Below are 24,779 nucleotides of genomic sequence, written 5' to 3' on the forward strand. Positions count from 1 at the left end.
GTGGAGAGTTTTTAATGAAGCAGGTTGAGCTTCTTTGAGGAGTTATAACTCGGTTGGATAGGTTATTGAATGAGCCCCCAGTTCAACGTACTTCATTAAAAAAGTATTGTTTGATATGACATGGGGAGTTGTGGCGTTGTTTTGGGGAGGAGAGAGAGAGAGTTTAATGGGAGCATTAAAGGCTTGTTGCCTTTCCAATGTAGTTTGTGGTTTTAGATTTTAATGGGAAACAGTTTCAGTATTCGAACCGTTTGTTGGGTTACTGCTAGAAGTTAACTCTAGTTTCTTTTGGTGTTTGGGTTTTTCAATTTTGGTAACAGAATGAGCAAAAGAGGTATGTTCACTTTGTCTCTTCGCTTCTGAATTATTTTCTCTTTCTCTTTTCTCTTCTTCTGTTCTTGTTCTCTTCTGCTGTTCTTGTTGTTGTTTTCTAATGGGGTTGGAGAAGGATAAAAAAGGTGAGATTGATTGGTCTTATGACTGGGTTGGTGAGGATGTGAAATCTCGAATCTCTCTGTTTCGTGATGAATCTGCGGTGAAGGAGGTGAACTTAGCAAGAGTCGTTAGGGCTGGTTCTGGGGTTCAGATTGAGTTGCTTTCATGTAGTAACGATGATAGGGTGTATCATCGATGGCAGGGTTTCGAGTTCCTCTACATGCACAGCTGTGTGCTTAAGGAGTTGAGGGTGAAATTGCCATTTACAGAATTTGAGTGCCAAGTTCTGAAACAGTTGAACTGTGCTGCGTCTTAGCTTCATCCTAATGGCTGGGTGTTTCTGCGCTCCTTTGAGATTTTGATGGAATATCTTGAGGAGACGCCTACGGTTGATTTGTTCTTTTCTTTATTTCAAGCAAAGGGGGTGTGGAAAGGGGGTTGGATAAATTTCAATAGCACCCCTGGGTTCGCTATTTTTAGGTTGTATAAATGTATCTTAAGGTTAGGAGTGTAGAAAATGATTTTCCTTTTTATGTTGATAAGAATCTGGCCGAGAAGTTTCCTTTGTGGTGGTGTTCGGAACCGCAAAACATACTCGGTCCTGAAGTAATTTCGCCAAGGAATGTGTGTTTGATTGAGTTTTTGGTTGAGGGTATTGACCGTAAGGATCTTATATCTATGTATGAGTTACTCAAATGGGAAGATGATAAAGAGGCAGTGATAAAATACCTGGGTGAGTTTGGGATATTTGTTGTTTTTGTATTAACTTTGTATGGGTTTCTGATGTGTTCTTGTGTTTGTATTGCAGGTGGGAAGTACCCTGGGGTCTCGATTGCTTCTTTGAGGTCACGCTTTAAAAGTAAGAATTTGGAAAAGGAGGTTTCATCGTCGAACCGTGAGAAAGTGGCAACGCCTGGGGAGGTTGTTCAGCCTCATCAGGGGCGTAGGAAAGGTAATTGTGAGAAAAAGGAAGTCGGGGGTGGTGGATTTGTCCGATGAGTCTAGTGGGAAGGAAGAAAAAGTGTCTATGGAGGAGATTCGGGCTTTTGTTGGGAATCAGAAAAAACTTCATGAGATGTCCAAGCTTAGTGAGGGTGTTTCTGTGTGGGGAAAAGAGTATCCTTACATGGCTGTTGTAGACGAACATTGTCAATCTGAGGCTGATGTTTCTCTTGCAAAAGAGGTAGGTGAAGTAGCTATTGGGCAATATATGCAGGTAAGGTCTTCCCTTTGTTTTAGGTTTTATCCTAGTTAGGGGGGTTTTATGTATTTTTGCTTTCTTTGTTGTTTATGTTTTGCAGGTTGTTGGGTTGAGGTTGGCCAGCTTGGGGCGGAGCCAGGAGCTGAGGCATAAGAAAGTGGTAGAGGAAAAGGATGAATTTCTGGTGATGAAAAAAGAATTAAGAAAGAGCAAGAATGTTGTTTCTGAGCTGTAGAGTAAGTTGGCTGATACTGAAAAGTCGCTGAAGGAGACTAAGGATAGTTATGCTAAGGATGTTGAGGACTTGAAGAAAAAAGAAGCTGATTTGGCGAGCATGGAAACTCGGCTGATTGATGTTACTGCTCGGCTGAAGGAGATGGAGAAGAAGAAGAAGAGTGATGAAATTTTGGATTCGTTTGTAGAGGGTTTTGAAAGGGCGGCCTTACAGGCGAATTTTATTGCTCTAGGTGTCGATTTTTTTAAGTTGGATCCTAGTAAGATCGTCCGAGATGGGAAGATGGTTGAGGATGATGGTGTTGCCGAAGATGAGGCAGAGAATATTTAGTATTTTAATGTAGTTTTGTTTTGGTAAAATGTTTTTATGTTTTGATGGATAATGTAATTGATGATACATTATTGACAGTAACTATTTTGGAGGTCATTAATAGAGTTTGTTTGACCTTATCTATATTCGTTTTTGATTTGTGCTGAGTTGTTTGATCGGCTGTTTGTGCGATTGATAGGAATTCAGTTAAGAACATTCCATGTAGTGTTTGCCGAATATGCTTGGTTCGAATGTTAGACAAAGATGTTTGTCATTTTGAGGTTTGATCATAGATGAAATCGTGCCAAGCATTGTTGATTGTAAAAGCAAACGTGATAATGTGACACAGTTTGTATAAAATGAGATAGGTTCATTACATATAATAGAATTGGTAGTCCCTTGGTTACAAAGGTTCAGGTAGGCTAGCCTCGTTAAAACCTCTCCAAGCAAAACCCATTGGGAAAAATCTTGGTAGTAGAAAAAAGAGTACAAGCCTGTCCCTGATGTTTAACTGTAAAATTTCTTTAATGAGGAAATATTCTAGGTGTTAGGTAGTATTGTACCATTCATGGATGCTAGTCTATATGCTCCGTTGCCGAGGACTTCTATAACTCGGTAGGGGTCGTCCCAGTTTGCTGCGAGCTTTCCATGGGATGGAGGTCGGCGAGCTGTTTCCGTCTTTCGAAGAACTAAGTCGCCAATTTGGAATGATCGGTTTCTGACCGATTTGTTATGTCGTCGGGCGATTTCTTGCTGAGCCACGCGTTGTCACAGTGTGGCTGTTTCCCTTATTTCTTCGATGAGATCCAGCTCGGCTCGCCGGGCTTCATCCTGATTGCCGAGTTGAGTTCGGACCGAGCTGTGTGAGACTTCTAAGGGTATCATAGCTTCAGAGCCATATACTAGGCGAAATGGTGTCTCCTTTGTTGATGACTGAGGTGTTGTGTTGTAACCCCAAAGGATTTCTGGTATAAGTTCGGCCCAAAGTCCTTTGGCATCATCTAACTTCTTCTTTAAGGCATGTAGTATGATCTTGTTCGCTGCTTTTGCTAGCCCGTTTGTCTGAGGATGTTCAACGGAAGAAAAATGTTGTTTGACCTTAAGGTTCTGCAAAAAGGATTGAAATTTATGGTCGGCAAACTGGCGACTATTGTCAGTGATGATATGATAGGGAATGCCGAAACGGCAAATAATATTCTTCCAAGTAAGGGAAATTATTTGTTGTGATGTGATTCTGGCTAAAGGTTGGGCTTCCAACCACTTTGAGAAATAATCAATTGCAACCAATAAAAATTTTACCTGCCTCGGTGCCGTTGGGAATGGACCAAGGATGTCTAGTCCCCATTGATAGAAAGGCCAACTTACGTCGGAATAATGTAGTTGTTCGGCAAGGAGATGTATGAGTGGTGCATGTTTCTGACAGTTTTCACAAGTCTGAACTTTAGTCTTGCTATCATGTTGTAAGGTTGGCCAAAAGAAACCTGCGCGGAGTATTTTTGAGGCTAGGCTCCGAGCTCCTGTGTGTGTTCCGCAAATGCCCTCATGTGCTTCTGACAGGGCTAGGTCGGCTTCATCTTTGTTGAGACATTTTAGTAGCGGCCGAGTATATCCTCGGTGGTATGAAGTTTCGTTGATCAATGTGAAGAACGATGCTTGTCTTCGGAATCTTTTTGTGTTGCGGACCTTATTTAGTATTTGACCTGTTTTCAGATATTGTATGTAATCGTCCTACCAACCCTGTTCCTGTGTGACACTTAGTACATCTGTTAGACTTACACTTGGTGATGTAATAGTGGATTGGTACAGTGTGGATAAGTCGGATTGTGTGCTGCCGAGTTTAGATAAGATATCGGCTCTTTGGTTTTGTTCTCGTGGGATGTGTTGAATTTCAAAATTTGAAAACTTTGAGATCAAATCTTTTACTAATAATAAGTATTTAGAAAGGAGAGGATCCCTTACTTGAAAGTGGTCGCTTACCTGTTGTAGGACCAATAAGGAGTCAAAGTATACCTTTAGAGTGGAAATGCGGAGGTCTAAGCAAAGGCGGAGTCCTGCAACGAGGGCCTCATATTCGGATTGATTGTTGCTAGCTTTGAAGGATAGGTGCAATGAGTGTTCTAGAATAAAGCCATCGTCGGACTGTAGACGTATTCCGGCACCACAACCCTCGGTGTTAGATGAGCCGTCGACGTATAAGCTCCATTGTTTTGTATGATCGTCTTCTGAAGGGATAGTTAGTTCTGCAATGAAGTCTGCTAAAAATTGGGACTTAATCGGCCCTCTTGATTGGTACCTTATGTCGAATTCTGATAATTCTATTGACTATTTAATAAGTCTTCCGGCGATTTCTAGTTTATGTAACACTTGGCGTAATGGGTGATCAGTCTTCACATGGACAACATGACTTTGGAAGTAAGGTCAGAGTCTTCTTGCTGAGAAAACTAGTGCTAAAGCCAGCTTTTCAATTCTCAGGTAATTGAGCTCGGCATGTTGAAGAGTTTTGCTGACAAAGTATACTGGATATTGAGTTTTGTCCCTTTCTGTAACAAGAGCAAAGCTTATAGCCCAATCAGTTACTGATAAATACAGGAATAAGTCTTCCCCTTGATGGAGTTTCTGTAAGATCGGTGGTTGGGAGAGAATAGTTTTTAGTGTTTGAAAAGCTCTCTCGCAATCGTCGTTCCAGTGAAATTTGTTTTTCTTTTTTATCGTTCGGAAAAAAGGAGTGGATTTTGAAGCTAAGCATGCAACAAATCTGGATAGTGCAGCCAGTCTTCCGGTGAGGCGTTGGACTTCCTTTACGGTTTTTGGGCTTGTCATTTCCAGAACTGCTCGGCATTTGTCTGGATTCACCTCAATGCCCTTGTTTGTCAGTGAAAAACCTAAGAATTTACCTCCCTAAACTGCGAAGGTGCACTTTTCTGGGTTTAGACGCATGTTGTAGTTGCGAATTTGTCCGAAAATCTCTGATAAGTCGTCAATATGGTTTTTTCCGAGCTGTGTCTTGGCGACCATGTCGTCGACATACACTTCGATGTTTCTGTCGATTTGTTTTGCGAAGACTTTGTCCGTAAGTCCCTGGTAGGTTGCTCCTGCATTCTTTAGTCCAAAGGGCATAACTTTATAGCAGTAGTTACCGAATTCAGTAATAAATGCCATTTTATTTTGATCAGAGGGATGCATGAGGATTTGATTATAACCCGAATAAGCATCCATGAAACTCAAGGTAGCATAACCGGAAGCGTTATCTACCAAAGAATCTATGGATGGTAAAGGGTAAGAATCTTTCGGGCAGGCTTTGTTTAAATCAGTAAAGTCGACGCACATGCGCCACTTACCATTTTGTTTCCTTACCATTACCACATTTGCTAGCCAAGTAGTAAATCTGATTTCCTTGATGAACTCTGCATTGATCAGCTTTTGAGTTTCTTCTAATGATGCTTTTTTCTTTTCTTCGCCGAGGTTCCGTTTCTTCTGTTGTACTGGTCGTGCAGACGGGTTTATTGCTAATTTGTGGCTGATTATCTGTGGATCGATGCCGGGCATGTCGGAAGGTGTCCATGCGAAGAGGTCGGCTTGTGTTTGTAAAAAGGTGGTGATGGCTTTTAGTTCAGCATCGTCTAGGGATGTACCTACATAAGTAAATTTGTTAGGATTATTATGAAAATATACTTTCTGTAAGTCTCCGGATGGTGTAGGTCGCTCCAGAAAGTCAGCTCGTGGGTCAAGGTCGGCTAATGCCGAGTTGTTTGCTGCGTGGTGTAGGTTGTTGACTTGTTGTTTGAAATGGGTTGGTAGATTCATGCTGATGTTGTAGCATTGGCGCGCCTCTTTATGATCTCCATGGATTGTTACAACCTGGTTATGCTACAAAGGGAACTTGACACACAGGTGAACTGTAGATACAATGGCGCTGAACTTATTCAAGAAAGGTCGGCCTAGTATGAGGTTGTATGGGCTAAAGCAATCAACAACTAAATATTGAATATCACATGTTTTGGAAACATGATGCTCACCCAGTGTGGTTTGTAACCACACTGACCCAATATTGGTCATCGCTCACCCGAGAACCCCACGAGGAGACCTCCTGTTTGCTGGAGTGCGTTGTCGCTGAACTTCATTTTTTGGAATGTTGTGTAGAATAGAACGTCGGCGCTGCTTCCTGGATCCAGAAGTACTTTCCTTACCAATAGAAGGGTGATGACTACAGGGTCGTCCAAGTTGTTTATGTTTGAATTAAAGTCGGCGTGTGTGAATGTCACTTGGGGGAGTTGTGTTGTGAGAGTTGCTTCAGGACGGGACCCATCTACCGAGCATATAGCTCGGTATGATCGTTTTCTTGCCGAGCTTGATGATCCTCCGCCGGTGTATCCACCTGAAATACAATTGATTATACCTCGGAGCTTTTCGTATTGATTTAGTGTTGTCCTTTCTTTTCCTCGGTGCTGTTGTTCTAATGAATCCTCGTTCCTTGAAGGTGTGGAACGTTTTTGAATGTGACCGCCGATGTACTTATCGAGGTGGCCTTGCCGAGCTAAACGTTCTAAAAGATCCTTTGCTACCACACAATCATCAGTGGTGTGGCCCTGCTTCTGGTGGAAGGCACAATATTTAGATTTGTCTACATTCTTAGTGTCTTGGTAGGTGCCGGCCTTTCTTGGTGGCTTGATGAGTTTTGAATTTAGAATTTCTTTGATGATGTCCTTCCGTTTAGTGTTAAACTGCATGTAAGAATCAAAGCGAGGTGTTAGTTTAAAACCTTTCTTACTGTTCGGAGTTCTGTCATCGTCTCTGTAGTTCAGTTTGTCAGATTTTCGAGCTTGTCTGAGCTCCTCGATATCGATTTGGCCTTTGGCTTTCTCCCGGAACTCGGCAAGGGTTTTGGGCTTGGCTACCGCAATTATTTCCTGGAACTTCCCAGGTCGGAGGCCGCTCTTGATTGCGTGCAAATGGACTTCGGGATGGAGGTCGGGTATGCTGATGGCGACTTTTGTGAAACAGGTCATATAGTCCTTCAAACTTTCGTTTTGTCCTTGCTTGATTGTATTCAGATATTCAGAATCATGCTGGTATATTGCTGATCCAGCGAAGTGATCTTCAAATAGCTTGGCCAGTTGCTGAAATCGCGAGATAGAACCTGCAGGCAAAGCACACAACCAATCAAGTGCAGGACCGTCTAAATAATTTAGAAAACAGCGGCATAAAATAATATCTGATGCGCCGTTGACGATCATTATTGATCGGAACTTTTTGAGAAACTTCTTTGGGTCTCCGAGCCCATCATAAGGTGTGAGGGTTAGTGGCAAGGTGAATCTCTTTGGCAATTCGAAGTTCATCACTTCTTCTGTGAAGGGTCCCACAAGTTCGTCGGACTCTCCCTTGTGATCTTCGGGTTGAACTTCGTTGGATCGGATAGTCTCTGAGACGTGTAATGGTTGAGAATGATGTTCATTATCTTCTGGTTGCTGATGATGAGTCTCGTCATGTTTTATCCGAACATGATTCAACTCGGCGATTTGAGCAGCTATTATTTGATTTTCATCGCCATCCGTTGATTGGCTTGTTGTAGCTCAGCTATCATCCGCATAAGTTCGGACAGTGAAGGAGGTGGTACGTCAGCCATGGGCGTAAGCAAGGGTAACGGGACCAAAAGAAGAATTTGATTTTCTCGGCCCCACGGTGGGCGCCAATTGTTCTTGCTTGTGAAATAGAGGTATCAACTGAGCTTATGCGCTTTGAGGCTGATCGTCCGATCCTTGAATTCCGAGCTTTTCTTTTCTGGTGTGACGTGAATAACGCGAACAAATGAGGGGGGAGTATACCTGCAAAGGCACTCCGAAGCTTAAGTCAGTATATTGTGCTATATCTCACTTACCGAAGAAAATACTTTACCTGGCTTTTATATGGTAGACTGCTCGGCTGTTACGTCTTTAGTGTTTAAAGTCGGTTACAAAAAGGTAGGTAACGTCCCTTGATTGCGTTACCGTTTTGTCGTCGGTTATGACGGAGCATTTATCTGACCGAGTTATGGCTTATGAATGGAGGAGCTATAACGGACCATGCCGAGTTATATCTCGTTTATGATGACCATATCAGGTATAAAAAAAATTAGCAGTGATAAGAGTTTGATTTTCGTAATTAATTTGAAAAATGAAATGTAAATTTTGTTTATATGTACTTTATCATCTAATATAATATTTTTAGACTAATATATAAGTTCTTCGACGATGATGCGAATGTTCTTCATAAATAAATTATTGGGACTTTTAAAACCAACTATCCATTTGTTGAATGATGTTCTATGATGTAATTTTGATGTGGTTGTGCCAAAGTTAAAGCAGTTGAAAAGATTTTCGATAATTTATGTGAGAAATTAATATAAATAACTAAATAAGTAACTTAGACAAAATTAGTAGAAAAAGCGGATAAAAGTGTGATTAAGAAAAATTATGAGATAAAAATCTAAATATAAAAGGTTTAGAAATAAAAGCATAAACATTCAAAAGATTAAGAATAAAAATATAAACAAAATAAAATTTAAGAGACAAACTGTAATTATGATAAATTTTAAGAATAAAACTTTAATTATAATAAAATATAGAGACAAGATTGTAAATAAAATAAAATTTAAAGATAAAAATATAAATATGCCATAAAATGATATAATAATCATTTTATAAAAGATTGAGGGTAGAAGAATGACTTTAAAGCTTAAAGGATATAAAAGTCTTTTAAAAAAATTGAGGACAAACTAGTAATTATAAAGGTTAAAGAACATAAAATTATTTTAGAAAAGATTGAGAATAAAACTATAATTTAAGATAAGAAATGGCTGAATTGGTATTTTTCTAAAAGATTAAAGGTAAAAAAATAAAAGAAAGTGAAACAATAATCCTAAAAGCTTTATGGTAGAACGAATAAGATTAATTAGAATCTTTAACATTGTTGGACGAATGTTTGAATGCACATTGTTTTTCAATTATTAGTGATTTACCTGTTATAACTCGGCTGTAAACTGTGCTATAATTCAGATATTGAAAACTGGTATGCTATAATCCGTTTAGAGGACACTATTTATTCTACTTATTAGCATAAGAGAAATCCACTACGTAACCTAAAAAAAAGAGTTACGCTAGGTGTATATCAAAATCAGTCATGCACTAAAGTTAGCTACTAGTATAAAATACATGCTAAAAATTTAGAATATAAATATATATTAAAAATAAATTAAACTACACATGTATTTATACACATAAATACTAATAGTTAATTTTAATGTATAAATAGTAATTTAAAAAAAAAAAAAAAAACTTTAAACCTTGACTTGACTTCATTGTGTGTGTCTTTTTGTGCAAGTAACCCATAATTCATGTTCTTACTTGACCGAGTTATATCTCTTCCGGCCAGAAAATTACAAAAATCATCTGGAAGAGGACGAGCAATACAAGATCAACCAACCACACGGTGAGGCGAATAGAAAATTTTTTTTTACCCGTGTTTTTTACCTTGACGATGGCGGATGATCAGAAATCTCCAATGTCTTTCGAGCTCACGCGGATGATGACTAATCAATGCATGACTGATGATAATCAACGAATGGCAGATCAACTTGTCGAGCTTATTAATGCCCGGATACCATTGGAAACAACAATAACTATAGTGAGGACACTCAAATAATTCTCAATTATTACCGGAGAGAGTTCTCAATCACCATGTTTTAAAAAGTGACAAAATAAAATAGAGTGTTAGGGGACTAATAACTAGGGGTGTTCGCGGTGCGGTTTGGTTCGGTTTTAAGAGAAAAAGTCATCCGATTCGAACGCTTAATTTATGTGCGGTGCGGTTGGATAAAATTTTTTTAGAAATCCGATCCGATCCGATTACAAGCGGTTTGGATCGGTTTGGATTTGCGGTTTTTTAAATAAAAAAAATAAATACATATAACAAGTCTCAACATCGAATTTTAAATAATCAACAATGACATAACAAGTCTTAACAATATCTTAAAAAACTAACGATAATATAACAATAGAAATAAAATTATAGGTTAATTAAAATAAATAAATAAATAACATTTTGAACATAAAATATTTATTAAATAATAATAATACATGAATAATAGAAAAATGTATAACAAATTGAACATATTATAAGTATAATTGTAAATATAATAATATTATAGCACATTGTGCGGTTTGGATTGGATTGGATCGGTTATGAAAAGTAGATCCGAAATCCGATCCGATCCAGCGGTTTGTAAAAAATAGAATCCAATCAAATCCGAATTAATGCGGTTTTAATTGGTTTTCGGTTTGGATCGGATTGAATGAGCAGTTTAATTTGGATCGGTTTGAATTTGAACACCCCTACTAATAACTTTTGTGATTTGTATCTATCAAGTAATCATCAATAATGTTTTAATGGTATAAAATTTTATTCAATAGTGTGAGACTCATTTTTCTTTTGATAGTTATATGCTGGCCAGAATTTAATAAAATTACTGGCCCGCTCGACTTTTCCAATAAGATAATCAAGACCTCTGACCTTCTTCCTCCCTCCTCCATCTCTTGAGAGTTTTCAGCACTGCTGCATCATAAAAAACCGTCACAGAGGAGCTTGGAGGGGTTCATGTTCTCACTTCCAAGTCTATTTTTAATTAAGAAGAGCGCACAATGCACAAGAACATGGAGATCTTCCGAGAAGACGTGCAACATCTGTGGAACGAATGGGAGCTGAGGACGCTGGTTTTGCTAAGCCTAACATGGCAGGTTATCCTCATATGTGGCTCATGGAGGAAGCTTGCCCGTGGTAACTTCATCAGCATTGTGGTTTGGGTAAACATATCTGTCAGCAGATTGGTTAGCCACAGTTTCGCTGGGCACACTTGCCAGAAACCAAGGAGATGTAGGCAAACAAGATAGGAACTACACCCTGCAGGCCATTTGGGCTCCCTTCCTTCTCCTCCATCTCGGAGGTCCTGACACAATCACTGCTTACGCCTTAGAAGACAACACTTTATGGCTACGGCATTTGCTCGGTCTAATTGTCCAAGTTTCCGTGGCTTTTTATATCTACTTAAGATCTTGGAGCACCAGTGCCTTCACTTTTATAGCTATACCGGTGTTTGTTTCCGGGATCATTAAGTATGCAGAACGCACTTGGGTTCTGAGATCAGCTAGCCCAGAACAACTTGAAGAATCTTTGCTCTCCGCTCAGTGCATACAACTTCCAAGTCTCAATGACCGTTATGGCAGTCCCAGCTGGAGTATGTTCACAGAGGATACTACTTGTTTCCTGTGCTCAAGCGTCTCTATGCCAATCTGAGCCTAAGCTAAGCAGAGGGTCTGCGAATCTACCCATTGATGAAAAAGGAATGTGTGGAGAACATTGAGGATTATGAGGAACAGAGTTGTTCCTGTGTGGATAGCCAATTCCGAGGTAGAGCTAGTTGAGTTGCAAGTTCAAGCTCGCCTCTCCTTCCTCCAAGAACGGCGACGGTGGGCACCTGCAAAAGCACTCCAACGCTCAAGTTAGTAAGAGTGTGAGTAATAGAGATGATATTCAGAGTGAATAACGTACCTCCTTCATGTCAGGAGTAGATATATTTATAGAGTTACTTAGTGAGTCTGATATTGTGGAGCTGTTATTGAGTGGGTGATAACTGCTCTTTAGTACTCTTCTTTAGAGAGATTTGCGGAGAGATTCCTGTACCCATTTGAGTTGGCACGCAGTTGTTTGATTTAATAGGATAAGTCTGTTAGGAGATCAAAGTACGTACTCTCCACGTACTCCTGAAATATCACGTGTATATTTAGTTTTAATTATATTCCGATTTATAGTTTTACCTGAGCCGAATTATAACAAACGGACGGAACAAGAGTAATTATGCTTTTAAACTGGTTGAGGTCCAGTTGGGTTTTTTGTATGACTTGCTTTACACAAAATCAGCTACAATTTACTATCTACGATGTCTCATTTTCCGCTTCATTAGTGTTTTATGCATAGTGTCTGCTCTAGCTACATGTGTTGTCTTCCATAATGTTCATGTGCATGAGTACTCAAGGGTTGACATTTATATAACATATTGTTTACTTATTGGGGCTATTTTACTCGAGCTTTATGCATTTGTGTCCCTTGTTTTCTCGGATTGGACTTTGAATTGGCTAGTCAACAAACATAGTTCACTGCAGAATTTCATATGCTGGGTTTTGTCTTGTCAGAAAAGGTGGTCAGGGGTTAGCTCAACACAACTTGTTGAATTTTTGCATGAAGAAGAGGGTAACAAGATGCATTGGAAACAATTTTCTTTTCATGATAGTTATACTGGCAAAGGACATGGAAAGATGCAGATGCTGATCTCAAAGGCTGCGTTTGTTTTTAGAGACAGGGCAGAACATGACACTAAAACGGAGACAATAGGACGGAGACACTAAAAATTATCTTTTGTGTATTGTGTTTGGATACGATGGACAAGACACTAACGTAATATTTAGTATTATGTTTGGATACACATGGACAAGACTAAAATATTATATGAAATGACTAAAATAACCCTGTGATTCCAAATTTTCTACCTCAATACAAATTAATTTAATAAAAAATGAGAGTACGTAAGAATACAGACGGAATGAAAAAAATATTTGAAGAGGCAAAAAATTTTAATAAAAAAATATATTAGTATTTATATTAAAATAAAATTTATAAATATAATTATTTTATTTTAAAATTTATTATTAATATGTAGGAATACATATGGTTAAGATTAACAAAAAAAATAAATTTGAGTTTGATTAATAAAAAATTTTGTTTAAGTTAATAAGCCAAATTAATTTTAAATAAAAAATTAATTTAAAAAAAAATTCATTTTTACATGAAAAACAATTAGTTTTTGCATATAAAAATCTATTTTTATTTAAAAAAACTATTTTTTTTATCTAAAAACTGATTTTTTTTTAAATTATATAAAATCAATTATAATTTATAAATTATTTTTTAGTATTTTAAAAGATTAATTTTACTTTTGCTAATATTTATCTTTCAAAAGTTTTAAGATTAATTATTTTTGTTATTATTTTTATTACAAATCAAATAATATAATATAAGGTTAAAATGGTATTAAAGTAAAACGATAAAAAGAAAAGAATTATCTACCCCCAATAAAAAATTCTACAAGAAGGAGAGAGTACCTGGAAAAGAAAGAGATAGAGGAAGAACAGGAAGAAAAAAAGTATCTCTCAACAACGCAATAGGAAAAATAAAAATGAGTAATAGTGAAAAAAAAAAAGGAAAACAAAATTTATAAAATTGTCCATGTCCACTCTTCCAAATTCCGTATCCATCATTGTCCTTCGTGAAATAGTGGACACAAAAGTATAAAAAACTGTCTGTCTTGGAGACAATATGTCCACTACCCATGTCTCTGCTTTCAAAACACTTTTTAAACAAGTGTTGTCTATGTTTCTGTGTCCTGCCCCGCATCTCACACAAAAACGAGAGCCGTACAGCAGACAAGGATTTGATTATAATTTTCTCAAGAAATTGCTTTCTTATAAAGGTGACAATGCTTTGATTGACTTCCAAAATATTGGCTGGGGCGTTGACGTTGAATTTGGTCATAGCTTACTCATTTGGCATATTGCAACCGATATATGCTATTATTCTAGAACAGAAGAATCCGAAAAGGACTACAGGGAAGCGAGCAAAAGAATATCCGATTATATGTTGTATCTTTTACTCATGCGTCCACTCATGCTGCCTAAATGGATCAACAGGATTACTCACCTTCGGAACACTTTCAGGGAAGCCACAAGTATATTGCATCGCAACCAGCAGCCAGTGAAAGATGCTGCAAGCGCTTCAAAATTGCTTATTCATATGCATAGGCAGTGTCACCAGCCACTCCAACAACTTCGAAGGGAAAAGGCTAGCAAGTCTTTGCTCCATCAAGGGTGCCGCCTTGCTTTACAGATTGAAGATCAGAGTTTTTCATGGGAAGTGATATGTAATGTGTGGATAGAGATGCTTACTTATGCTGCAAGTCAGTGTGAATGGGAGGCACATGCTCAGCGACTCCGAAGAGGAGGAGAATTTCTGACTCATGTTTGTCTTCTCATGGCGGAACTTGGTTTGAGCAAACAATATGACATTGCGCCGAAAAGACCGAGTGTAGAAAGCCAAAATGAAGGATAGGGATGTACAACAAAGACATCAGTACATCACTGAGTTCTTATTCATAAGTAGTGTACTTTTTATGGTGTTATGTTGTTCTGTTTTAAAATTTGAATCTGTTGTAATATTCTGCCACTGAAAAACAATGTTTAGTAATGTTATATGAAATTGTGATAAGAGTTGATGATTTATTGAACTAAAAAGAATGCTGAATAATGTGTTGTTGATATTTTCCTTCTTTTCTTTCTTTCTCTTTTTTTTTTTAAAAAAAAAAAACTTTTTTTTACTTATATAATTTCTTTGTCGTTTATATATCATTTTCTTTTTCTTTTAATATTATTTAGTTATAATATATTATTAAAAATACATATTGTCATTATTCATTAAAATAAATTTAAAAAATTAAATATTATTTTTAATTATCAAAACATTAATAATATACATACTTGTATTTCATCTAATAATTTTATCATTATACTATAGTATTTAAAGACAACCTAAAAAAAATAAAAAAAAATAATAAACAAAAGCAACTATTTAAAAAATAAAAATAATTATACAAAGTCAAGTGAATAAACTTTAATCAAATATTTTTATTACTTATAATCAAATTTATATATAATTTTATTAATTTTATAATTATTAAATTTTGAATTAATTTTTATTGTTTTAAATTTTCATTTATCATCAACCGTTATAAAATTTAAACAATTTGATATACCATTAAACAAAATTTTAAACTTTTTAATTTGTAAAATATAATACATATTATTATTCAATTAAATTACAAAATAATGATTAAATATAATTATTATCTATATTAAAATTATATATATTTTTTATTGAATAATAATATTGAATCATATATAAATGATCAAATGAATGCATTGTATATTATTTTTTATGAATTAGCTTTTAAGTTTAACATTTAACTTCGTATTATCTAATGTATTCTTAAACAATATAGCATTTTAAATCTATACTATATAATACAATTAATTTAACTCTGCACATAACGCAAGCCTTATTCTAATTATCACAAAATTTTGATCGAAAACTCTTTAAATCTTTCGATGTTATAATTTTGCTATAAGCCAATAAAATTTGAAAATTTCTATTAGATCAAATAATTTTAGGATCTAAATAAGTTATGGTCTTATAATTTACATGTTTCAACTTTTTTTTCCTTCAATTTTTTATGTGAAATTTTAATCTAAATACCTTCACTACAAATTAATTTCACTGCATGCATTGTTAGCTTTTATTAGAAATAATTATTCTAGAATGCTTTAGTTTATGTTTATTTCGTTTTTGTATTTTTTTTTTCTATGTGTAGAAATAAGACTTTGTTTCTGTTCTTGCATAGTAATCTGAGTCGAAGTATAATTTTTTTTAGTGTCGAGATATAACTCCTTCTTTCGTTTATATAGAATTTTCTGTCATAATAACACAGACACCGAACTATACTTCAATCGCCAAGAAATATCGAAAGAAGTTGAAACCTGCAAAGAAACTCCAACGCTCAAGTAAAAAATCGTATAAGATAAGGTATAAGTTATTCAAAGTGAATAGCGTACCTTTTACGTGCTTAAAGTTTTGTATTTATAGTGTTGTTATGTTATAGGTGGTTATCCCGTAGACCTACTATTTTAGTAACCACTTCTGCACGTGTTCAGATGGTTACGTTAGAGTCAAGATTCTCTCTAACTGAAATAGGCATGTTTGATTTATTTTATTCAAATTCCAATTTATAGGTAAATTTTAGGCCAAGTTATAGCTAATGGATTAACAGAAAAATTTAGGCCGAACTATACGTTTCATTGGCCGAGATATAGGTAATGGATCAACACTTGTTTTCCAAGTAATAGGTAACAATTATCGAGTAATATGGAATGGACCAAATTATAACGGCCGAGTTATAGATGTAATGATCGAGTTATGTGTTGGTAATTTATGAGTTATGAAAATCCTAACGTTCTTTTGACCTAATCTTCAAATTATAGCTTATAGTTGGCGAGTTATAGTGACCAGATTATAACCCCCAAGCTTTACCTGTTTATTTTTAAGAGAAACGGGTTGAGCCTTTATAAAAATCGAGTTCTAACTCGACAGGATATAGAAGAGATGCAGTTGTGTTATAATTTAGAGACATGAGGATTAGCCCCCCAATATCAACTTGATAATCTTAAAAATAAAATTGGACAAGCTTATCATTGAGAAAGGTGTTGCTTATATTAGTATATTTTTTAACGAACTTATAGTTGATTGTTGGACTGACACCGACTTATAGGTGTCGGTATGCTTTGACTGATTTTGACTTATAATTATCGGTTTGTTTGAAGTGATTCCAACTTATAAATGTCGGTTTGTTTGGATTGACTCCGACTTATAGTCGCCGATTTGTTTGGAGTGATTCCAACCTATAGGTGTCAGCTTATTTGGATTAACTCCGACTTATAGTTGCCTGTTTGTTTGAAATGACTCCGACTTATAGTTGTCGGTTTGTTTGAAATGATTCTGACTTATAGGTGTCAACTTGTTTAGATTGGTATGTTTGAGTGTTCTTTTCATATTGAATAATCGGTTAATTCCTTCTGAAATAAGTTGCGAAAAAAATTTGAAATTTCAACTTTGGATATACATTAGAATAAAATAGGTATGTTGAAGATATCTCAGAATACAATTTTTTATATTAGAGGTATAGATTGGTTAAATAGGCATTCGGTTTGGTGCATTGTTTGATATGTGATAGTAGATAAACCGACTTATAAGTTGGTATGAGTTTTGATTTGTTGTGAAGGAGAACAAAATAATAATGATAAAAATAATAAAGAGATGAAAAAAATGATGTGATATATGAATGTGAAACCTCCATAGTTGAAGGTGCAGGGGTGTGCCTCGTGTAATGACCTTAGCTATTTTGAATGGTCTTCTCTGTTGTTATGATGTTTGTTTTGTTTGTCAACTTCTTGGCTAAAAGTTGGTTTTCTGCTCTTTAAACTTGTCGGATCTCTTCTATCTCTATTTGGCATGTTGCCTTCTCTCAGAACTTGACTAGTGTCTTTGATTTTATCACTGTTATTATCTCTTGAAATTTTCCAGGACAAAGTCTACTCTTTAGCACATGTAGGTGGACATCTAAGTTGAGGTATGGGATCTCTATGGCCACTTTGGCAAATCTCGTCATATAATCCTTAAAACTCTCATGTTGTCCTTGTTGTATGGTACTAAGATAGTCCGAGTTATGCACAGATCTTCGAAGCTGCGAAGTTGTTGACAAAGAGGTTGGCCAGCTCAATAAAGCTTGATATAGAAAACCAAATCAAGGCAGCACCATCTAAGAAAGTCAGAAATGTATGACAAAGTATTGGGTCAGATGCATCGTTCATGAACATTATTGAGTTGAATTTAGTGACGTGGATGTTGGGATCACCGATTCCCTCATAAGGTTTCAGTGTCGTCGGTAGAGTAAAATTTTTGGGTGAAGACTGCTCTCTTGGGTGCTGAAGCTCTTGTTGCTGATGCTGAGATGAAGCAGTTTGGCAATAAATCGGTGAGGAAGTGGCTCGATAATCTCAGGGATGCTGTTTACTGTGCTGAGGACTTGCTGGACACTGTCCTCGCCAAAGCTGCCACACAAAAGGAGGTAGAGAAGATGGAAGGGGTAGTTGGAAGAATAGAGGATCTTGGAAAACATAAAGATTTGCTTGGTCTTGAAAAGATTCCGACTCTTGTGAGAGGGAATGTGTATGGCAGGGAGGATGACCAGAAGGCCATAGTCAAGATGCTGAAGGACAGCAATGAGCATCACCTGTCTGTGATAGCTATTGTTGGCATAGGTGGGGTTGGTAAAACAACTTTAGCCCAATGGCTGTACAACAATCAGGAGGAGTTCATGAAGGGGTTTGATCTTAAAGCATGGGTTTGTGTTTCGGAGAATTTTGATATCATCGAGACTACAAAGAATATCTCAAAGGAGATCCTTGGAGATACTTTTAGGGTTGATGATTTCAAATCACTTCAAAATGCTTTGAAAGAAAAATTGTCGAATAACAAGTTCTTAATTGTTCTGGATGATGTTTGGAGTGATGATGGTGACAAATGGAGTAATTTTATGACCCCTTTCCAACAAAATCGGAATAAGGGAAGTATTGTTCTTCTGACTACTCGGGAGGAAAATGTTGCTTCTGCAGTTCAAAATTGTCACCCTTATTTTCTCAGGAAGTTGTCGGAGAACTATTGTTGGTCAGTGTTTGCAGAAAATGCATCTTTCCCAGAATCAAATGGGAACAAGGAGCTTGAAAGCATAGGTCGAGAGATTGTCAAGAAGTGTGATGGCGTGCCATTAGTTGCAGGAATACTTGGAGGCTTGTTTCGTACAAGGCATGATGTTGATGAATGGAACAAGATATTAAGGAGTGCTATTTGGGAATTTCCGGTGGCGAAGAGTAAGATTATTCCAGCATTACTGATAAGTTACTTCCATCTTCCTGCACATTTAAAGCCTTGTTTCCTTTATTGTTCGTTGTTTCGAAAAGGCTATTTTTTTCATAAAGATGAATTAATCTTGTTGTGGATGGCTGAAGATATTTTACAACCACCGAGAGGATATACTTTAGAAGAAATTGGTTGCAAGTATTTTGATGAACTAATTTCTAGATTATTTTTCAAAAGGGTTCAGGGTCAAGACAATTATTTTGTGATGCACAATATCTTGCATGACTTAGCAATATCCCTTGCTGGAGATTACTATTGCAACTTGAAAGAACTTGGCGAAGAAGCGGACATAGGGATTCTGACTCAACATTTGTCATTTGGAAGATTGAATAGTCCAAACTCAAAAATACTTAATTCGGTTGCTTCGTTGAAATCTTTGAGAACATCCTTGTATGTCGTCGATTTGTTTAGCATGAAAAGCATAGCATCAAAGTTGAATTGCTTGAGAGTTTTATCCTTTTATGAACTTGATGTATTGCCTGATTTAATAGGTTCATTGATTCATCTACACTATTTGAATCTCTCTTGGACCAATATTAAGACATTGCCCGAGTCCTTATGTAACTTGTACAGTCTACAAACATTAAAGTTGCGTGAATGTATTAAGTTGACCATGTTGCCTAGGGGCATGCATAAGCTTGTGAATTTAAGGCATCTTGATGTTAGAAAAACTCCTTTGAAAGAAATGCCGGGAGGAATAAGCAAATTGAAAGAGTTGCAATTCTTAAGTGATTTTGTTGTGGGCAGACAAGAAGAGAATGGAATCCGAGAATTAGGAGGGCTTTCAAATCTTCACGGATCACTTGGGATTCAGAAATTGGAGAATGTGGTTGATGCCAATCAGGCAAGGAGTGCAGGGATAGATAAGAAGCATATTGACGAGTTATTGTTGAAATGGTCTTCAGACGATGATATGGTTTTAATAAATGCACAAACTGAAATACAAATACTTGACAGCTTAAAACCTCATAACGGCTTGAAAGAGTTGAGAATATGGGGATACAAGGGTCCAATATTTCCAGATTGGTTGGGGCACTGTTACTACGAAAACATGACAAGTGTATCTCTGTTAGATTGCAAGAATTGCTTCATGCTGCCTTCACTTGGACACCTGCCTTCTCTAAAGTCCCTCCGCATTCAAGGTTTTGATCAGCTGAGGAGTATTGGCGAGGAGTTTTACAAGAATGAAGGAGCTCATGATTCTTTGCCTATGGCACCGTTTCCCTCACTGGAGACTTTGGAGTTATATAACATGCCATGGTGGGAGGAGTGGCACTTTCCTGGCTCAGAAACTTTTCCTCGACTCCGGAAGCTTCAATTAAGAGATTGTCCAATGTTAAAGGGAAATATGCTTAATGCGGTATTCTGGGGAATCGTTTTGAAAGTTCCAGAAGGACGGAGAGAGATGATACTTAACAGCGATACTTTTTCAATTAAGGCAATGAGCATCAACAATCTAAGTTACCTCCAAGAAATACACATCTCAAGGTGTCGGTCTCCTTTATCCTTTCCGGACAATTGTTTGCCCAAATCTTTGCAAAAGCTGACAATCATGGATTCTAGAATGCTGGAATTTCCGCAGCAACAGCCACAGATCAAGCATGATTTGGTAAAGCTACAAATACAAGACAGCTGCGATTCACTCACCTCGCTATCATTGGATTCCTTTCCCAAACTCAAGAATCTTGAGATATCCTTGTGTCGGAATCTGGAATCAGTTTCAATGTCAGATACACCACACGCTTCTCTTCAACGTCTCACCATCAATGGATGCCACAAATTAGTGTCATTTGCAGGAGAAGGACTGGCTGCACCCAACTTGACTCATCTCAGCGTCACATATTGCGACAAGTTGGAGGCATTTCCGAGTCACAAGAATGCTTTTCCAAGTTTACATTCTCTCTGCATACAAGCTTGCCAGAAAATGTGTAAGGTGCCAGAGGGTGGTTTGCCGCCTAACTTGAAAGAACTTGTTGTGGAAGGTAGCGACGAATTAATGAAAGATCTATCATGGATGGCCAACTTGGTCGCCCTCACTGAGCTTACTTTGGATTTTTGTTGCGTGAGGTCATGCACACAGGTTGGGTTGCTGCCTCAGCTTCCCTCCCTTACCAGTTTGCACCTCTGTTACTTTCAAAATCTGGAGACTTTGGAGTGCAACAAGCTTTTTTGCCTCACTTCGCTCCAACAATTACACATTTCATACTGTCCAAAGCTGGAGAACATGGAAGGAGAAGAGTTGCCTCCCTCTCTCTTGCTACTCACAATTGAAGACTGTGGTTTGCTGGGAGAACACTGCAAGAACAAGCATCAACTAATTTGGCCCAAAATTGCCCACATCCCCACCATTCAAGTCAATGGCCAACAAATTTTCTGAGTAGAGAACACTGATCAGGTATTTCTCTAATCTTTCATGTTTCTCATACCATAATTAAATTCATACATGCATAAGTGATACTTATTAACCATCATATCATATTTTTCTATAAAATTGCATTTAAATAGGAACATAAGAATTAATTGCCATGAATTAAAATTTCAAAGAGAGGGAATATCTTTTCTTGAGCATCCATCATTTAAGAATTTTTTTTTAAGATGTATGAATGAATCAGATTTAATGTTGTGACCATCTTCTCTACATTCCCAAGTGCAGCAAACACTTTTTGGAGCAAGCGCTTTTTGGAGTTCCTCTCTACATTCCCATTATCATCAAGTGAATGATCGGATGGTCAAATATTCTTTTGTTCAAATGGAGATTCTTCACTCCTAATGCTTCAAGTAGAACTGCTGGAAAAACTGTCATTTCTTTCATTTTGTTGATGTGTGTCTGTCCTTGCATAAGAGTTGTGTATGTATGCTTATTAGTACTTCTAAGTTTTGAGACATCTTTGTAGCTTTGATTTGGATAATAGTTACCTTCCTGTGGGTTTTTTTTATCTCTCACCTTGAGAGGTTTTTTCCCACATTAAACTTTGGTGTGACTATATTATGTTTGGGTGCTTCTATATTATGCCTTTGTCAGGTCTATTCCTTCTCACTATTCTTAGAGTGAAGTCAAATGTAATTAAGTATATTGCCTATGAACCATAAATATATAGGATTCTCAAGATTAGAAGGTTAAGAAAATTATATTAAGTCAAAAATTAAAGTGAGTAATTAAGCTGGTATATATGTAGTGTTATGTATGTAAGTTCAACTTTGTGCTAAAGTGCATGATTGAATCCAAGTGTATGTTATTTATTTGTTAATCAAATTTATTGGTATGAGCTAGCTGCCTACCAAATAAATTTGAAAACTTTGACACTGTGTATTCCAGGTCTATAATAATGTGTATAATTACTAAAATGCCCAGAGTGAAACTAAACATCCCAAATTAGCAAAGAAATTCAGAGACAGTAAAAAGAAGCAAGCTAGTTAGGAAAGAAGTTAATTGAAACAAGTTGAATTTGTAATTTGTGCACTTGTGAGGTCTGACTGTCTATTTATTGATCCATGAAGAGCTTATTAGGATCAATTTTGTTATTTATGCTTGATATGTAACAAAATGGACAGCAATTTTAACATTCTATTATAAAATTATTAAAATTATACTACTATAGAAGTGTTTTCTCGCTGTGATGGTACTCTATCAGTGTATTGAAGAAATTATTATTATTATAAGTTGATAAAATAATTGGAAAAAAAATCAATATTAGCTGCCAATTCTCAAATGAGAAATATTTATAGACAAAAAGAAAAGAAAAGAAAAAGACTTATTCTTGGTTGCAGGAACAATCTCTATTTTGTTATTACTATTTCCAATTGATCAACATCAGGCACCAATTTGCATAGAAATATACAGATGCAATGCAGCACAAACAATGTCAGGGTGAAAAACAAGATATATAAGCCTAAAGAGAGTGGTTTAAACTTTAAACATCAAGTCATAACTAACTAACTATATGTTGAATAAAGCAGCAAGAGAAAAAGAAACATTGTGTCTCAAAAAACAGCTTCTAATTGTTCCATTGAAACTTGTCAACTATCATTGTTTCAACAAAGCTATCTTGTTGTAAGAGAAAGACATACACAAGGCCAGACATCCTTAGTAGATAGCAACATAAGTAATTAAAAACAGAAAAAGTTAATGAATCTGAACTCGAAAATATATAACAATGCAGAACTCATGACAAATGACAACACAACCAATTCAGTTGTGTGGGGAAAAAAAGAAGCTGAAAAGAAAATTGATTATTGTCTTCATCAGTCTTGCACTATCATATTGTCTTATGTCTTATATTTTTATTATGATGCCTTTCTTTGGAAAGTTCACTCAGTTTAATGTTTTTGAGAAGATGCTGATTAATAGAAAGACAAGGCCAGGTAGAGAATAAATTACAAGATACTTGGTTACAAAACCTCATAAAGAAATGAAAGTTGGACCTCAACCAACTTAAAATCAAATAACTCTGTTGTCATGCACTGATAATTCCGTCCTTTTCGTTCTTCTTTACCATCAAGGAGTAATTTCGCTGTCCTTCTGCGAACCGGAGACTTAGTTTTGCATAGATTTCTTACATGTGCTGAGAATATCTGCATAGATTTTCAGTGCATTAAAGACATTCTTCTTCATGGAGGAAAGAATGTTTCTAGTTAAGTGTAAAAAGTTTTATACAGTCGTAAAATTGAATTTTTATGAGTGTATTAGCCATCTAGAATTACTTGAGGTGGAGGAAAAGAGCTAAAGGGGTTTGTAATAGGTGTGACTAAGATTCTAGTCACTATTTGTAAATTGTAAGTTAAAGTAAAGATGGGATACCAATTTACAAATAACATTTTAACCCAAAAAAAAAAGTCCTGAATCACAATCCAGATGGTACATATGCAGTTATTTTATTTACTAATAATTTCTCTAATCAGAAGCAGAGGTCATGCATGCTTTTCTGTTCAATGGTTAATGTATAGCATTTGTTGCTTCTGCCTCCTCTTGGAAAAATTTTTAGCCCTTCAATCACTTAAGATAAAGAATTTGTCCAATGTGAAGATGGCTGAAGAATATGAAGCAAAAGGTGATCTTTTTCCCAGTGATGTTCTTAACTTTGAATATATCTCATATTCTATTATCTTTCAAATTTGTGAACTATCAGTTTGTAACTTTCATTTGAGTTTTGTTAACTAGTTTAATGATAATTGTTATATAGATAATGTAGTTTCTAAGTTGAAGGGAATCGAGTGCAGAGTGTAAGGATTATATGTAGTTTCTAATTTCTACAATTTAAACCCATCATTTTAAAATCATACAAAAAAACCCCTCTGTTCCTTCTCAGCATTATTGATAAGATATTCCAAAATAATTTTACTTCCCATATTGCCATGATTGCTTTTAATTGAACGATGATTTAGGACAATGATATGCTAATAATTGTTGCCCAGCTCAAGGAAAAATAAGTTTCGCTATTAGAAAATATGTAATTGTTAAGAATGGAAAAGTATATATATATATATATATATATATATAAATTTTAGAAAGTCCATAATATTTGCACTTTTTAGATCAAATTTTGCTAATGTGCGGATCGAATATGAGTTTAAGAAATTTTAAGTCAAATATTTTGATTCTCAACAAATTTTTATTATTTTAGAGGTTTACAAAATAGATTGATTTTAAAAAAGACTAAGTTATTTTACAATAATATTTGTTAAAAATCTAATTATCCCATAATAAATTTTTTGAAATTATATTTTATCAACACATATTAAACAATTTATTGTTAATGATAGATAGACCAAAGTGGTGTCGGACATTTGTTACTTATCAATTTTATGTTTCTTAATAAGTGTCCACTAGATTTAGAAAAGTCCTCTAAATTATCTTTGGAGGCTAATTTTTTTAACAGTAAGAAAAAATTGTGTGTAATTCAGTATTATAATTAATTAGTGTGTTTTTTTTTATAT

General features: G+C 36.0%; 2 protein-coding genes and 1 pseudogene across 2 annotated transcripts in view; 2 read left to right on the top strand and 1 right to left on the bottom strand.

The window, feature by feature from the left end:
* Positions 1-21,971, top strand: part of LOC107626596 (putative disease resistance RPP13-like protein 1) — a 184,295-nt gene extending 162,324 nt beyond the window's left edge. The window contains exons 2-4 of the mRNA XM_088504926.1: positions 17,816-18,081; positions 18,212-21,240; positions 21,499-21,971. Of these exons, the coding sequence (XP_088361052.1) occupies positions 18,244-21,222 (2,979 nt within the window). The 5' untranslated portion in view covers positions 17,816-18,081; positions 18,212-18,243 and the 3' untranslated portion in view covers positions 21,223-21,240; positions 21,499-21,971. The remainder of the gene's footprint in view (positions 1-17,815; positions 18,082-18,211; positions 21,241-21,498) is intronic.
* On the bottom strand, positions 5,079-7,516 carry LOC148572830 (uncharacterized). The gene is made up of 2 exons (XM_088505541.1): positions 6,244-7,516; positions 5,079-5,812 (listed from the first exon to the last, which is right to left on the bottom strand). The coding sequence occupies exons 1-2, from the start codon at positions 7,514-7,516 to the stop codon at positions 5,079-5,081; spliced, it is 2,007 nt and encodes a 668-aa protein (XP_088361667.1).
* On the top strand, positions 10,865-14,369 carry LOC148572831 (uncharacterized; annotated as a pseudogene).
* Positions 21,972-24,779: the final 2,808 nt, after the last annotated feature.

The sequence above is a fragment of the Arachis ipaensis genome, chromosome B2 (genome assembly GCF_059453495.1).
Source record: "Arachis ipaensis isolate K30076 ecotype BB chromosome B2, ASM5945349v1, whole genome shotgun sequence".
NCBI lineage: Eukaryota > Viridiplantae > Streptophyta > Magnoliopsida > Fabales > Fabaceae > Arachis > Arachis ipaensis.

What these genes read in the sequence shown, in the direction of transcription:
- LOC148572830 (XM_088505541.1), bottom strand. Translation starts at nt 7,516, where the DNA reads ATGAACTTCGAATTGCCAAAGAGATTCACCTTGCCACTAACCCTCACA. An exon ending in TCTCCTCGTGGGGTTCTCGG is followed by an intron (nt 5,813 to 6,243) that starts GTGAGCGATGAC and finishes TTACTTATGTAG; the next exon opens with GTACATCCCTAGACGATGCT.